The sequence below is a fragment of the Meleagris gallopavo genome, chromosome 6 (genome assembly GCF_905368555.1).
Source record: "Meleagris gallopavo chromosome 6, MGAL_WU_HG_1.1, whole genome shotgun sequence".
NCBI lineage: Eukaryota > Metazoa > Chordata > Aves > Galliformes > Phasianidae > Meleagris > Meleagris gallopavo.
In genome coordinates this window covers 32209122-32223302 of record NC_139409.1, presented here as the reverse complement: position 1 = coordinate 32223302, position 14181 = coordinate 32209122, and the positions used below count along the sequence as shown (strand labels likewise).

General features: G+C 53.2%; 2 protein-coding genes across 3 annotated transcripts; both read left to right on the top strand.

Annotated features, from left to right (window-relative positions):
• Window positions 1-184: 184 nt before the first annotated feature.
• On the top strand, window positions 185-7753 carry HOXA10 (homeobox A10). Of its 2 annotated transcripts, XR_014883911.1 has the most exons (3): window positions 1088-1916; window positions 3264-5271; window positions 5860-7753. XR_014883911.1 is itself a non-coding variant. In XM_085226247.1 (2 exons), the coding sequence occupies exons 1-2, from the start codon at window positions 1097-1099 to the stop codon at window positions 3536-3538; spliced, it is 1095 nt and encodes a 364-aa protein (XP_085082373.1). In that variant the 5' UTR covers window positions 185-1096; the 3' UTR covers window positions 3539-7753. The 2 variants fall into 2 exon arrangements, 1 of the variants encoding a protein (XP_085082373.1); XM_085226247.1 differs by having other exon boundaries at window positions 185-1916; window positions 3264-7753.
• Window positions 7754-9482: 1729 nt separating this feature from the next.
• On the top strand, window positions 9483-12770 carry HOXA9 (homeobox A9). Its single transcript, XM_085226255.1, has 2 exons — window positions 9483-10350; window positions 11293-12770. Exons 1-2 carry the CDS (start codon window positions 9807-9809, stop codon window positions 11529-11531), a joined length of 783 nt encoding a protein of 260 aa, XP_085082381.1. The 5' UTR covers window positions 9483-9806; the 3' UTR covers window positions 11532-12770.
• The last annotated feature ends 1411 nt before the right edge of the window (window positions 12771-14181 follow it).

Genomic DNA, 14181 nt, shown 5'->3' with positions numbered 1-14181 from the left:
CTCCCTCCGCCACAATTACAAATTGGCAGGACAGAGCTGTCTCCTATCTCAGGATTCATCTGCGTATCTTTCTCTCTATTATTTAATGCAGCGCTTGCGACAGAGACGGTGCTTCTGGAGAGGAGAAGAGTGAATGACCCAAAAGGGGGGGGGGAGGGAGGAGAGGAGGGGCTGGAGCGAGGGGGGGGGGGGAAATAAAAATGATCGCCCAAATATAAACACGCCAATAAACAGGGTGCACAGCATCGTGCGAGCATCCATCTGAGCTGCTCACGTCTGGATTCTTTCTGTGGCATATGTCTGGCTTTGGATTTTAAATGGCAATCAGACCTCGGGAAGAATCCAGCGTTAACTACAGCATTAGAGGCTGCAACCACACAATTAATCCTCCCGGAGTGGCATTGCTCCCTCCGAGATTCCTAAGCGCAGCAGCCAGCTCTTTATCTCTAGGAAATGTTAGCTGATTGAGATATGGGGCTGAAGGGCTCTCTCCCTCCTCGGGTCTCTAACGCAGGAGACACCAGGGCCCTTTACGGTTCCCGACGAACTGTGATAAGCAATAACACGTCTATTATTTCTTTAAAAAAAAAAAAAAAAAAAAAAACCAACGAGACAATCAAATAAAACGAGCAGAGCCTGAGCATAAAACACAGGGACAGCCGCGGCTTTATTAATTTCGTGACACACACACGGGCTGCTCGGGGAGGTGAGCACACACGGCTTCCGGAGAGCCCGACCGCGGGGAGAGAGGAGCGATAATAAAAGCTTCATCTGGCCGCGGCCGCAGCCGGGGTGTCATAAACACCGCCGCGCAGAGCGGTGCGTGGGGCAGAGCGGAGAAGCCGGGAGCCGCCGCCTGCCCGGCTCCGGCCCTGCCCCGCCGCGCCGCTCCGCACGTGTGCGTGTGGCTGGAAATCCATATCGCACATTAATATCCATCCATATCCCAAATTCAGAGGTCGACCTGAGAGCAGCTCGGTGCATACGAAACCAGACGGGGAGGGGTTGCTGGGGAGGCCCGGGCTTCCATTGGCTGCAAGCGTTCGCCGCGGTGCGGGGGTATCTCTAATCATATTCAGCATGTTTTGCACAAGAAATGTCAGCCAGGAAGGGCTATCCGCTCCCTTCGCCAAATTATTCCACGACAATGTCATGCTCCGAGAGCCCGGCTGCAAACTCTTTCCTGGTGGACTCGTTGATCAGCGCGGGCAGAGGGGACGCGGCGGGAGCAGGAGGCGGAGGCGGAGGAGGAGGCGGCTACTACCCGGGCAGCGGGCTCTACCTGCCACAGGCGTCCGAGCTGTCCTACGGGCTGCAGGGCTGCGGACTGTTCCCCGTCCTGGGCAAACGCAATGAAGGTACCTCGCAAAGCATGGTCCCCAGCACGCACTCCTACGTGTCGGGGATGGAAGTGTGGCTAGACCCGCCCCGCTCCTGTCGCATGGAAGAGCCGGAGAGCCAGCAGGCCACCTCGTGCTCCTTCGCTCAAAACATTAAGGAGGAGAGCTCCTACTGCCTCTATGACTCAGAGAAATGCCCCAAGGGCTCGGCCGCCGCCGACCTCGCTCCCTTTCCGCGGCTGAGCGCCGAGGTCAGCCCCTCCGCCAACGGCACCGGGGTGCCGGTCCCGGGCTACTTCCGCCTCTCCCAGGCTTACGGCACCTCCAAGGGCTACGGCGCGGGGCCGGCCGGGGCCGCCCCCTTCGCTCCGCAGCCCCCCGGCCGCTTCCAGCCGCCGCCGTCGGGGCCGCCCGTGCCGGAGGCGGGCAGGAGGGAGGACGAGGAGCGCTCCCCCAGCCCCTCGGCGTGCGGCTCCCAGCGGGAGGACGAGACCCGCGCTTCGTCGTCCACCGCCGAGGAGCTCTCCCCCGCGCCGTCGGAGGGCAGCAAGGCCTCTCCCGAGAAGGAGCCCGTAGGTAAGCGAAGCACGGCGGGGTGAGGCTTAGGAAACGGTGATAACGGTAATAAAAAAGGAAACGCGGGCGAGGAGCGTCACGACGCGAAAGGAGGATCCCGGCTGCCCCGCAGGGCTGCCAAGAAGCGCTGCTCGCGGTGACCTTCTGAACTTTGTAATATTCGGGCACGGGGTTGCCGTAAAAATTAACGTCCGTCCTATAGCTTAAAACCCCGAGAGCCTCCGCTCTGGGCAACTTTCGCCTGCGTGCGGCTTAAACGTATAGAAAAACGAGCTCAATCTTTCCTCTGCGATGGGAAGGTGCCTACCAGATAACAGAGATGTTTGTATGGCATCCAAAGTAAGCAATAGGCAGTGCCAATAAATAAACCTATTAACGCGGTAAGTTATATTTTACGATCCAGAATGCTTTTCGGAATAACAGCCGCGCTGAAATGTGCCATCTATGAACTGCTATCAAATTAGACTGATGAATGCACCGCGAATATCCTTCAGCGTCTACACTAGATAACAGGGTTGTTATTTATTCATTCGCCTATTTATTTCCCTCTCCAGTCCCCATGGCGAAAGCCTAGCTCCCCTTCTGTGGGCCGCAGACTTTCCAGGCACTCCTCTCTGGCTGCATTTCAGACGCCCTGTTATTCCTTCAGGCGCCCGTTGGAGAATAATAATAATTAAAATAATTTAAAGATCAAAACGAAAAGCAAGCAAAGGAAAGCTCCTAGAGAGCCAGCCCCACGCCTGCGAGCCACTCCGAGCCATCGAGGGATCGGTGTTATTTCTTTCCCGTACGGTTCCAGCGATAGGAATTCCCGCCCTGAAAGGGGGTGATTTTTTCTTCCCCCTTTCTTTTATTATTATTATTATTATTTTTCTTTCGCTGATTCGTGGGAGAACAGAGGGCCATGGCGAGGCAGCCCGGGAGGCAGAGGGCTCCGGCCCTGAAGCTCACCTTGTTTTCAGCCCCCAGAGCACGCTTATGAAGCTCAGATCCGCACGTTTCGGGTGGCTTTTGTTTTGGAAGCAGGTGTCTCGGGAGGGCCGAAAAGCTTCAGGCCCCGCACCGAGTCGCCCCCCAGGAACGGCGGGGTCGGAGGGGGGAGAAACCCATTCTGGGGGGTCGGAGTTGGACTCCCCTCCGAGCATCCCAGCAGAGGAAAGGCTGCCCCTTGGGCAGCCCCAGGGCCGTTAGGAGAGCGCTCGGGAGCTCTCGGAAGGCCCCCACATGCCAGCTCTGGAGGAGCGAGCCCCTGTATGCGCACACACCCACACCAGCTTTCCACCCCCTCCCCCAGCTGTTTGCCTCCTACCCGCTGGTAATGTCCCTCTTTTACTTTCTCAAAACTAGGCAATTCAAAAGGAGAAAATGCAGCAAACTGGCTAACCGCAAAAAGTGGCCGAAAGAAACGGTGCCCCTATACCAAGCATCAAACTCTCGAGCTGGAAAAGGAGTTTCTGTTCAATATGTACCTGACTCGTGAGCGTCGCCTAGAGATCAGCCGCACAGTCCATCTCACAGACAGACAAGTTAAAATCTGGTTTCAGAACCGCAGAATGAAACTGAAGAAAATGAACAGAGAGAATAGGATTCGGGAGCTCACAGCCAACTTTAATTTCTCTTGATGAACCTATAAACACATCTTTATGGTTTAAAGAGCCAGTATCATTTTCCTAGGCTGTAGTCATCCGCACCTGTATGGATTAACGATTTTAGACGTTCTCAGTATGTCCTTAAAGTCTTAATAGCTGCTTCGGGGCTGCGGGGGGAGCGGAAGAAAGCCATGCTAATGCTGAGGGCCATGTGTGAGCCTCCTCGGTTCCTGCAGCCTTCCCGGGCCCGCTTTGCTCTTTCAAGCTTTGAAAGCCCAGAAATAGGATTTCAGGAGCTGCAAATATTCCCCCCCTCCTCCCCCCTTTTCCCACCTCAGTGTCTCTCCGAAAAGTAAACGAGCTCGGTTAAAGGCGCATTCTTTTAAAATATAGGCGGTGTAACTCGGATTGTAAGTAGCTTCGGAATGAATTATTTAAGCCGTGCCATATTTCTATATATTGGGAGCTCAGCTTTTTCTCCCTCTGTTTTCCCTCTCCCCCCTCCCCCTTTATCCTTCCCAAAGCAGGACTTGCAATAATGAAATGCAGGCATCCTTTAAAAGGACTTCATGGGAACCGGTGTTAAGAGCGATTTTTTGTTCTTTACCTTGAAAGTCAATATTACGGCTTTGAAATTGGCCAGGAAAATGAAATCTCTTCTCTTTAAAGATATAAAAAAAAGTTCGTCTCGCTCATGGACTAAATTATGACACTTACCTCTGAATTTCTCTCTCTCCTTCTGGTTGTAGATATTTACGTAACGTAGTTTTGCTTAAAGATGTGGAATTAGTGATTTTTTTTTTTTTTTTTTTTGGTCGATAAATAGCGTTACCGTCGGTAACACGGGATAAGCACACAACGATTCCCCCTTGAGGAAAAAAAAAAAAAAAAAAAAAAAAAGCCGTCACTTTTTCCTCACTAATTTCACTGCGAAGTGTACATCCTGAACATCAAAAGGACTTTCTGAGCCAGAGCCTGAGATAGCGAGGGAGAGTTCGTCCGTCTTCCTTTATACTGTGAAGTTACGTGCATCAAAGGGTCAAGCTTATAGGTGAAAAAGATTAGAAAAAGATTTTAAAAAGGAGAAAGAAAGAAGGGGAAAAACTATAAGTACAGATATGTATAAATGTCTATTATTATTAAAACGCCGATACCGTTTTAAGCAAATGCATTCTATCGTTATTATAAATGTTAGTTCTAGCTATATCTAGTTCTTACCTTAAATCGGAATAAATTAATATTGTAATGCTGCTGTGCGTGAAAAAGACGATGTTTATGTTCTCATAGAAGAATAAAAAAAGTGGAATGAATCCTTTTAATTTTACCTCTTTTTGTGACTGTTTATCCTCAGGTTCTACTTTATGTCTTCGAGAACTTTTACAACAGGAATAGTTGCCTAAACCCCCTGCAATTACTTTAGGAATCTATTTAAATATTACCTAGACGGTCGTAATTTGTCTGGGCCATATAGCGATGGTGCTCTAAGGTTTGTCGGCTTTTGTTCAGTTTTATGACTTGCTAGTATATCTGGATTGTTGCTGTCTTGAACGAGTGGTTTCAGTTGACTGAGGAGCTGCACAGACTGAGGAAGCAAATTACAATTTCTTGAGGGTAGGGAAGAGATTTTTATTTTCTCACCCCCCCCCCTCCCCACACACACACACACCCCCTTTTAATCACACACCTACGAGGGTGCGGAGATCTTTAGCTGCCGAGGACGGTGACAAACCGTAGCTTTATCTCAGGGCTCGGAAGAAACCGTGAAGGTGAGCGCATGGGGAGGTGGGAGGTGAGAGCCGCCTCCGTGCCACTGGGCCCCCTCGGACAGGGCCGTTCCCTACCTGGCTGCATGCGGGAGCGCTTATTCCCCCCGGGCCGCCTTTGCATCCTCCCTCCTTCGCTGCATGCTTAGCTAGCGGGGGCTCGCACAAAGGGAAGGCACAACGAGGGCTGGCAGAGGAGCGACAGCTCCAGCTTTCTTCCCGGGTATGTGTGTGCTGGGAGGAGGGGGAGAGACTTTGAACCCGGGCTTAGAGGGAGCCGTTAGCTTTTTATGATGTAACATCGCAGCGGACGGCCTTCCCATCTGCATGGAGAGGCGAAAGCCGCCCTTGGGGGGGGGGGGTTCCGATGCTATTTCTCTGTTTCCCTGAACCCGGCCGGGGGGCGCGGGGGGCCCGGAGGGGTGCGCGGGGGGCGAGAGGGACGGCGGGGTCACGTTTCTGGTTTTATTTCCGTAGCGGGATCCTTGAGTTAAAGACCACGGCTATGGGGAAAGTAATTATTAGCGCCTGAGAACTGCTCTGTGGTTTAGGTAGTTTCATGTTGTTGGGGCTCCACCTTTCTCTCTACAGCACGAAACTGCCTTAATTACTTCAGCTGATATCATCACCAGGTATGCTTGGTGCGAGGGTCCTTTGTGCCCGAAGAAATCTTAGCGCCGAAGTTATCTATAGGCGTCAAGTCCCAATGCCATTGTTCCCCATCTGCAACGGAGGCTCCTCTGATTCCTCAGATAAACACGGCAGCCGAGGGGGGAAGCTTGACAAGTTCTTCAAGGTTAGCTAGCTCCTAAGCGAGTCCCTGCCTGCTTGCGGGATTTTCATATCTCTCGTAGGCTGCATTCAAGGTCAGGTGCGTTTATGCATTCCGCTCGGCGTGGGTAGAGCTCGGGCGGAGGGATCGGAGGGGGGGGGGCGCTTATATATTTTTTTCCATCTGGATTTATTCAAAAACGGAGGACGAAAAGCTCTCGGCCGCCCGGGGGAGGGGAGAGACCGAGCCGGGCAGCCCCTTTCCAGGGGCGTACCGACACACGGGGCCCGCGGGCCGCCCGCCCCGCCGCGCCCTCTTTCGTCCACGCGGTTCCCGAGGGGTGACCTCGGAACCCCGAGCCCCCGCCGTCGGACCCGCTCCCCCGGGCTCAGCGCCACGCGGCCCACAAGGCCTCGGTTACGATCACGATTGCGGCGCGCCCGGGGCCGCTCTCCGCGGCGGCGGAACGGGCAACAGCGACCTCTCCGGGCCCTCCGCCGCCGCCGCCGCTCCTCCGCGCCGCGCCCGCCGCCTTTTGTGTCCGCGGCGCCCGCGGCGGGGGCGGCCTCCCGCCGGGCTCTGCGCCCGCAGCACGGGGCGGGCAGCGCGCTCCGAACCGGCTGCCCTGCAGCGGAAAGGCGGGCACGGGAACGGGCAGGGAAAGGCACTCCTGTGGGGCTGGGTTTGGCTTTCTATTTTTTCTTTCTTTTTTTTTTTCCCCTTATATATATATTTTTTTCCCCCTAAATGACCGATCGATTATTTCTGCTTTAAAAAAAGAGAAAGAAAAACTTTTTTTTCCTGAAGCTCCAGACGGGGCTGCAGAAACGGAGAGCAGTTAGATAGCGGATTTGAGGCAGACCTACCCTAGCTGGATCTTCGCGAGAGACGCCTCGGCTGGGCCAGGAACAGATGTGTACACCGCAGTCCGACAGCAGTGCTCGTGTCTGCCTGTGAGCACCGTGCTGCTGTCGAGCTGCCCTGTTCTGTGTACATACCGACGGTGTATTTACAGTGTGTGCGTGCCTCTGTAGCCTTCACGCACAGCTTTGCCTCTGTGCTTTATATCTCTTTGGATTCACATCGCTCCGCTTTTGGACCGCTTCCCCCAAATTCTGAGTCATTCTTTCCGCCCGCCGTGCCAAAGCACCGCTCCGTGCTGGTGGGTTCCGTCCGAATCGTTAGCAGCGGCAGGAAAAGGCGAGGCGGCATTCCAGCGCAAAATCCGCGCAAAGCCCGCGGCCGCGGAGCTCTGCCCCTCCAGAGGCGTGCTTCCTGCCGCAGCAGGAGGGATGGGAGAGCCGCGGGTTTCACTGTGCCGGGACGGAGGCCGGGAAGGGTTTTATTCGGCCACGAGAGCGGTGCTTCGTGCCTGGAAATTCCGATTTCGTATCGCAGTGGGATGGCCGGTCGGTCCTTCCCGAGATCTGCTGCCCCAAATCCCGCAGTAACCGGCAAGGCGAACGGTACGAAACCGAGCTCTCGTGGCTCGTATGAAAAACGTACTTTGGGGAAAACTGAGCCTAAAAGGTTGAAAAGAGAGGCGAGCGCTCGAAAGCTATCAGCAGCGCTGTGACCGCGTGAAAAACGCCTGTAATTATTTGCCATATTTTAACTCTCGCTTTCTGCACAATCTCTCTGCCTCTCGGGTGTTGGCAGCGAACGCGTTCCGAATTTTACAGGGAAATAAAAATGCAAGCGCGTTCTTTTAAACGTTATTGTTATTGTTATTCATTTGCTATTATTTTTGGTGAGGAACCAAAAAAATTGAAACCCGCCGCAAGTTGAGAACCCAAATTCGAATATAAACATCCAGGACTCCTGCAGCTAAGATTATTTTTTCTGAATGGAAAAAGGAAGTTCTACAATCACATTTCACCACAGCTGACTCTTAATAATAAATATAAATGACGTCGAGTTCCGTCTTTCCAAGAAAGAAATACAATTATTTTTCGCTATTACGGCGCGTCTATACAACGGCCACAAAAAATAGCGGAGGAGACCTCTATGTACATTTTTTTAATTGTTCGAAACTAACGGGCTCCCCGTTTGCGGGGATCCCGTAAGTGTTTTATAATTTTCTAACTCTAATAGGGGATAATAGTTTCATTATGGGCCTTTGTAATCCTGAATGGGGAGAGAGCGTCGTTAAAATGGGATCTCCGCGCGATTTCTGGCTAAACTGTTGGGAGGACATGAAAAGAAAAAGCGAGAAACGGAGAGGGGAGAAGAGGGAGAGAAGCGGCCCACACAGCCATGTAAAACTAATTAGAACCACACTTTTGCACGCACGATATTTACACGTGATTTTAATTCTTACTCGGCCTACCCTTCCGTTCAGGGGGCTCTGCTTTCAGCACAGCACACCCCGAGCACCCCGAGGCTCCTGCGGGGATTTCGGGGCTCCCCCCGCACGCCGCAGACCGCGCGTCCGCCGGAGGGACGGGGACCGGCGGCGGCGCGGGCGCGCAGCGCATCTCCGTTTAATCCCTAACACTGGCCTTGGATCTGGCCGCGCCTCGCTTTCCCCCCTCTCCCTCCCCTCCTTCCGCGGAGGACCGTAACCCTCCGCTCGATTTCCAGCGCGCGTCCTGCTGCCAAATCAATAACTCCGCTCCGTTCCGCGGGGCGCGGGGCGGCCGAAAGCAAAAGCCCTTCTTGCGTCCTCCCCTCCGAGCGCGGTGCTTCACTGCAGCGGGCACACGGCGCTTTTTCTCCCCTTCCCCCCCCTCCCCCGCTGCTTGGCTGCATAGTTAAGAATAAGTCGGAGCCAGCGACGCCGCTGCCCGCCGCTGCCCGGTTCCCGGCGGCCCCTCTGCCGAGGGGGGGTCCAAGGGCAGGGCCGGGCGAGGAGGGAGCTTCGGTCACTGTCGCGCTCAGCCCGGCCCGAGGGGGCCGAATCCCTGTGCCGCGGTCCTGCCCCGGTCCTCTGAAGGCCCTTCGGAACTGCTCCGGCCGTGAGATGCGTCGGGTTTGATTTTGCGTTGCCGGTCCCGCTTAGCGCGGAACGGAACGGGATTATTTACAGGGAGCTCCCAAACGAAACACAATGGTATAATTTAACCTTTCCGAGCACTCGTAAATTTTTACTGCTGTGAAACACAGCGATGCAAATGAGCGCGCTCATAGTTACTGACTTCATAACAACCCCGTGGCTCCCGAAACAATAACTCCTTATGAAATATAATAAATATGTATTTAAATACAGTACGCCGCAACTGCTATTTTGCTTCTTTTTATTGCTTCGATTGTTGTATAATTTTATGTGAAGGTCTCCGACCAGAAGGGGTTTTTTTGTTTTTGTTTTTGGTAGGGAACTCGACTCACTGATGGGATGATTAATTACGGTATAAAATAGTCCGCTTAAACGAAAAAAAAAAAAAAAAACTAAAAAGGAGAGAGGGGGACGGAGAGCGGGAGAGGAGAGAAAGAAAGGGAAGGGGGGGCCGTAATGCGGAATCCGATCTTTTAATCTCAGTTGGCCGCAATTAAAACAAACTCCGCCGTATAACTCAAATATCCCTTTGCATAAAAACATATGGCCTCGCTATAAAAATGATGGCTGGAAAACACTGACCCATTAATAGCCCGCGGACTGATTTATACTTTATTGTTCTGCTCCCCCGCCACGTGACCGGGGCAGCCAATGGGCGCCCGGGCTGCCCCCAACTTATTACTGACTCTACTTCTCCGCCAGCACCAAGTTGTTACGTGAAAGCCGCAGCCCCGAATTGCGGCGGGTCGGGCGCCCGCGCCGCGCCGCGCCATGTCGGCCCCCGGGACCCTCAGCAACTACTACGTGGACTCCTTCCTGGTGCCGGAGGGGGACGAGCTGGCGGCCCCCCGCTACGCCCCCGCGCCGCTGGGGCCGCCGCCGCGCCCGGCGCTGGCCGAGCACCCCGAGCTGACCCCCTGCAGCTTCCAGCCCAAGGCGCCCGTCTTCGGCCCCCCCTGGAGCCCCGCGCACCCCGCCGGCGCCAGCGGCGTCCCCGCCGTGTACCACCCCTACGCGCACCACCAGGCGCCCGTGGCACCGCCCGACGGCAGGTACATGCGTTCGTGGCTCGAGCCTGTGCCGGGCTCCTTGTCCTTCCCCGGGTTACCTACCAGCAGGCATTACGGCATTAAACCTGAACCGCTGGCGGCCAGAAGGGGTGACTGTACCACGTTTGACACTCACACTTTGTCTCTGTCTGATTATGCTTGTGGTTCTCCTCCAGTTGATAGGGATAAGCAAAGCCACGAAGGCGCATTCTCTGAAAACAATGGAGAAAGTGAGGCAAACGGAGAGAAACCACACATTGATCCAAGTAAGTTGGGCTGCGGAGCGGCGCGTTTGGGGCCGGGGAGGAGGCGCGGTGCGGGGCTCTGCGCTGCCCGGGCACTGGGGGCTGAGATCCGCGCTGCCCCTCGCGGGCTCTGCCGGGATCCAGGACGGCTGCGGCTCTGCGGGCCGAGGGGAGAACAAAAACCCTCCGTGCGGCTGCGACTTAAAATAAAATAAAATAAAATAATTGGAAAAAAAGCCCACCTCTCCCGCCCTCCCCTCCCCGCCCCCCCTCCCCCCGGCCACCGCAGCCAACTTCGCAGGACATACTCGCATCCTCCCGCAGCACTCACGGAGCGGGTGCCCGAGAAGCATTGGATGTGAATGTGAGCTGCGGGGCTGGGGGGAGGGGGGGAGGGGGCGCAGCTCAGGGCCGGCAGCCGGAACCTCGCCGTTGCACGGTGCCCTCCTCCCCCTCCGCCTCCCGGCGGAAATGCCCGCGCTGGGCGCTGCGGGGCCGCGGAACGGAGCTGCTCCTGCTAATAACGCCATGCAAATAAGGGCCCTGAGCTGCCGGGGCTGTAATGACGGCGGCCGCGGGCCGGCTCGTCAGCTCCCCGGGTCCTGCCAGCAATGACACGGGAGAAGGGCGAATTGTAACAGAGAACCAATTCAGACGAGCTGCCGCTCCGGCCGGGCTGGCACTCGGAGGGGGTGCGGGGAGGGCAGGAAGGAAGGAGGCAGCCAGCAGAGAGCAGGCGGACGGGTGTTTTCAAACTGCATCCTACAAACAATAAAAAAAAAGCGAAGGGAGGCGGGGGCGGCGTGGCTCTACCGCTCAGGGGTCTCCGTGACCCCTCCCGTGCGTGGGGATGTGGGTGCTCCGTGCCCACTGCGGAGACGAGGGGCACCCCGACTCCAGGACCCCCCCACACCCACCAGACACCCCCCTGAGCCTCAACTTCTCCTCTCACTCCCCTCGCAGATAACCCCGCTGCTAACTGGCTCCACGCGAGGTCCACCCGGAAAAAGCGCTGTCCTTACACCAAGCACCAGACGCTGGAACTGGAGAAGGAGTTTCTGTTCAATATGTATCTCACCAGGGACCGCAGGTACGAGGTGGCCAGGCTCCTCAACCTCACCGAGAGACAAGTGAAAATCTGGTTTCAGAACAGGAGAATGAAAATGAAGAAAATCAACAAAGACCGAGCGAAGGACGAATGATGGAGATACGCGGGTTAAATGGAAAAAAAAAAAAAAAAAGCATAAAGTAAAACAAAAACAAAAAAAGCAAACAAAAAAAATATAAAAACAACACCAACAAAACCCTCCCCTCGAGCCCTGCCATGCAATGCGTCTGGGTCCAGGCCTCATTTGTTTTCCCAAGGCAAATTCTGATTACGATTGTACCTTGCTTGTCACAGTAGCATGGAGAGGCCAGTTGCCAGGAGAGGTACAGTAAGACTTTTCATTTTCTAATAGGAAAGAAAATGGGGGCATTAGCACGAAACGGCTGTTGAGCTAGCTTGTATAAATCTACCTGTTTCTTCACTTAAGAAAAAGGAAAAAAAAAAAAAAAAAGGGAAAAAAAATAGAACGACGAGCAAAAACTACCTTTTCATAATGCACAACTATTTACGGACTGTATAGTTTAGTCGACGTAGTTAATTTTATTCGCTCTTTGCGCGGCAGAGAGATCTCTGCTCTAATACTTGAACACTGTGTTTTATTGTGGTAATTATGTTTGTGACTCAATTTATGTGCTTGGGTGCTGTACCGGATGTAATTGTGTAAGCTAGGATTCAATTCGAACTCAGGTTGTTTATTATAAAAATGGCATAGAGTATAGCTCTGTAGCGTATTAAGTCTTTTCTGTATAATTAGACAGTTAACCTTTGATTGTAAAATATATATTATATATATATATCCCAATTTAAACACACACACAAAAGTAGAAAAAAAAGTTTGTCCGGGATGTCTGGGAATGGCGGTTCTCAAAATACATGAAAACGAGTCGTTTTAGTATGCACAGTTGATATATATATCGTACTGTCTGTGTCAGTTGTATATATGATCTATATATGAAAAAGTAACTAAGCAGACTAGCTTAATATTGTTTTTGCACCAGTGAGCAGTTAGCAGATTTCGGAGCTATACGTATATGTGAAAGGTAACTACCTATGGTTTACGTTTTAATTTTAATCGAATGATTTGATGGTTGTTGTAATGAAGGTTAATTTTATTGATAATAAATTATACGCTATAAAAACCTACATTTGGTTATTGTAAATTTGTATCGCTTATTAAAAAAAAAATCATAATAATAATAAATCCGGGAAGTGATGTTGATGCAGAACGTACACTGTCTATTTTGAAATAGTTACCTCATGGCCTACTGACCAAATCGTTGTGTTGAAATTATATTTAACTTTTTGCCAAATAAAATATATTGATTCTTTTCTATTCCGTGATGTTTTAAGGTTCTTAAGCAGGAATTCCACTCGAAGTCCCCAGCGGACGTGGCAGGGCTGAAAGCCGAGCTGGGGCTTCTTGTGTGCTCTTCTGCAAAAGCAGAGCCCAGCACGGGGAAAACTGGGCTGTTTTTGGCTCTAAATGGGTCCGGAATGCCTTTGGTTCCCCGAGGGGATGAGGCCCAGCTCCCCCCTCCCGGACATCGTTTCAGAAGCCAGCGCTTAGCGATGGAGAACGGCAGCTCCTGCAAAGAGGAGCGGGAGCTCACGCTCACGTTAAGGCGATTTTATTCCATTCCTCCGGCGGGGCGGCAGTTGGTGCGGACCGACCCGAAACGTGCGGCTCTCCTCGGAGCGGGCCGTCACATAAATTGGTGCAGACGGCGACATTTAGACGGGGCCGCTTCATTGCTCCTCGATAACGCGCCCGGAGCCCGGCGTGCTGCAGCGAGCTGGGAAAGGAACTCGCGCTCCGAGCCCATTCTAAATCTCCTTCTGGAGATAATCGCCCGTGCAAAAATATGGTATTGAGAATGTCCCCCATTTCTTTCTCCCTTCGCCTTCGCGTAGGGGAATTTTTTTATTATTATTTTTTTTCTTTTTTAAATGTCCCGTGGCAAATAAAAACAATCCGCTGCATTTTACTAGCACCGCAGATTATGTATGTATATGGAGAGACAGAGAGAGATAAAATTTTACTGACAATTATGGTAGAATTTATGGTGTCAATTTTACTCGCTGGTTCAGCCGAGGGAAAGAGCAGGGCTGGAGCAGGGGAGGTAAAATCCGATTATTCCTGTACAGCAACAACAGAGGAGAGAGGAGAGGTTCTTCGGAGCGGGAGATTTCTGCGCCCCCCCCTCGCGCCCACCCCTCCCCCGCCGCCCCGAGCCAAACCGGGCTCTGCAACAAAAGAAATCGCGGAGTCCGCGAGCGCTGCGCTGCAGCCGCGTTGGGGCGGACATATTTCCGCGGGGGCGGCTCTGCGTACCCCGACACCCCGACAGGGGGGAGCGGAGCCCGCTCCGCTGCCGCGTATGTATGGCACAGATATGTACCGAGAGCCAAATAAGACGGAGCACACTCGTGGTCTTTGGCAGAAGTTGTTGTTAGGAAAATTCAGAGCCGTGCAGCGCAATAAAAGAAAATGACTGCTGTAACCGTTTATGGGGTGTAAAACGCTGCAGGGCGAAAGGCAGAATGTAGGGAGCCGGCACGGAGAGTACAGATGTGCAGAACTGAGGGGGGAAAATGCTGTCGGCTTCACCTTGAAAAAAAAATAATAAAAGAAATCCGGGGTAAGATTTGATGAGTTCTAATTAGTGAAAGGAGCTCGTTCTGGCGTGCACACACAAAAAAGCCCCTAATTGAGCCCCGAGCCGGTGTTTGGGATGCTGGGACGC

Excerpts from the sequence above, each read along its gene's own strand:
- HOXA10 (XM_085226247.1), top strand. The coding sequence starts at position 1,097 with ATGTCAGCCAGGAAGGGCTATCCGCTCCCTTCGCCAAATTATTCCACG. Across the intron at positions 1,917-3,263 it reads TCCCGAGAAGGAGCCCGTAG|GCAATTCAAAAGGAGAAAAT; the intron begins GTAAGCGAAGCA and ends TCTCAAAACTAG.
- HOXA9 (XM_085226255.1), top strand. The coding sequence starts at position 9,807 with ATGTCGGCCCCCGGGACCCTCAGCAACTACTACGTGGACTCCTTCCTG. Across the intron at positions 10,351-11,292 it reads GAAACCACACATTGATCCAA|ATAACCCCGCTGCTAACTGG; the intron begins GTAAGTTGGGCT and ends CTCCCCTCGCAG.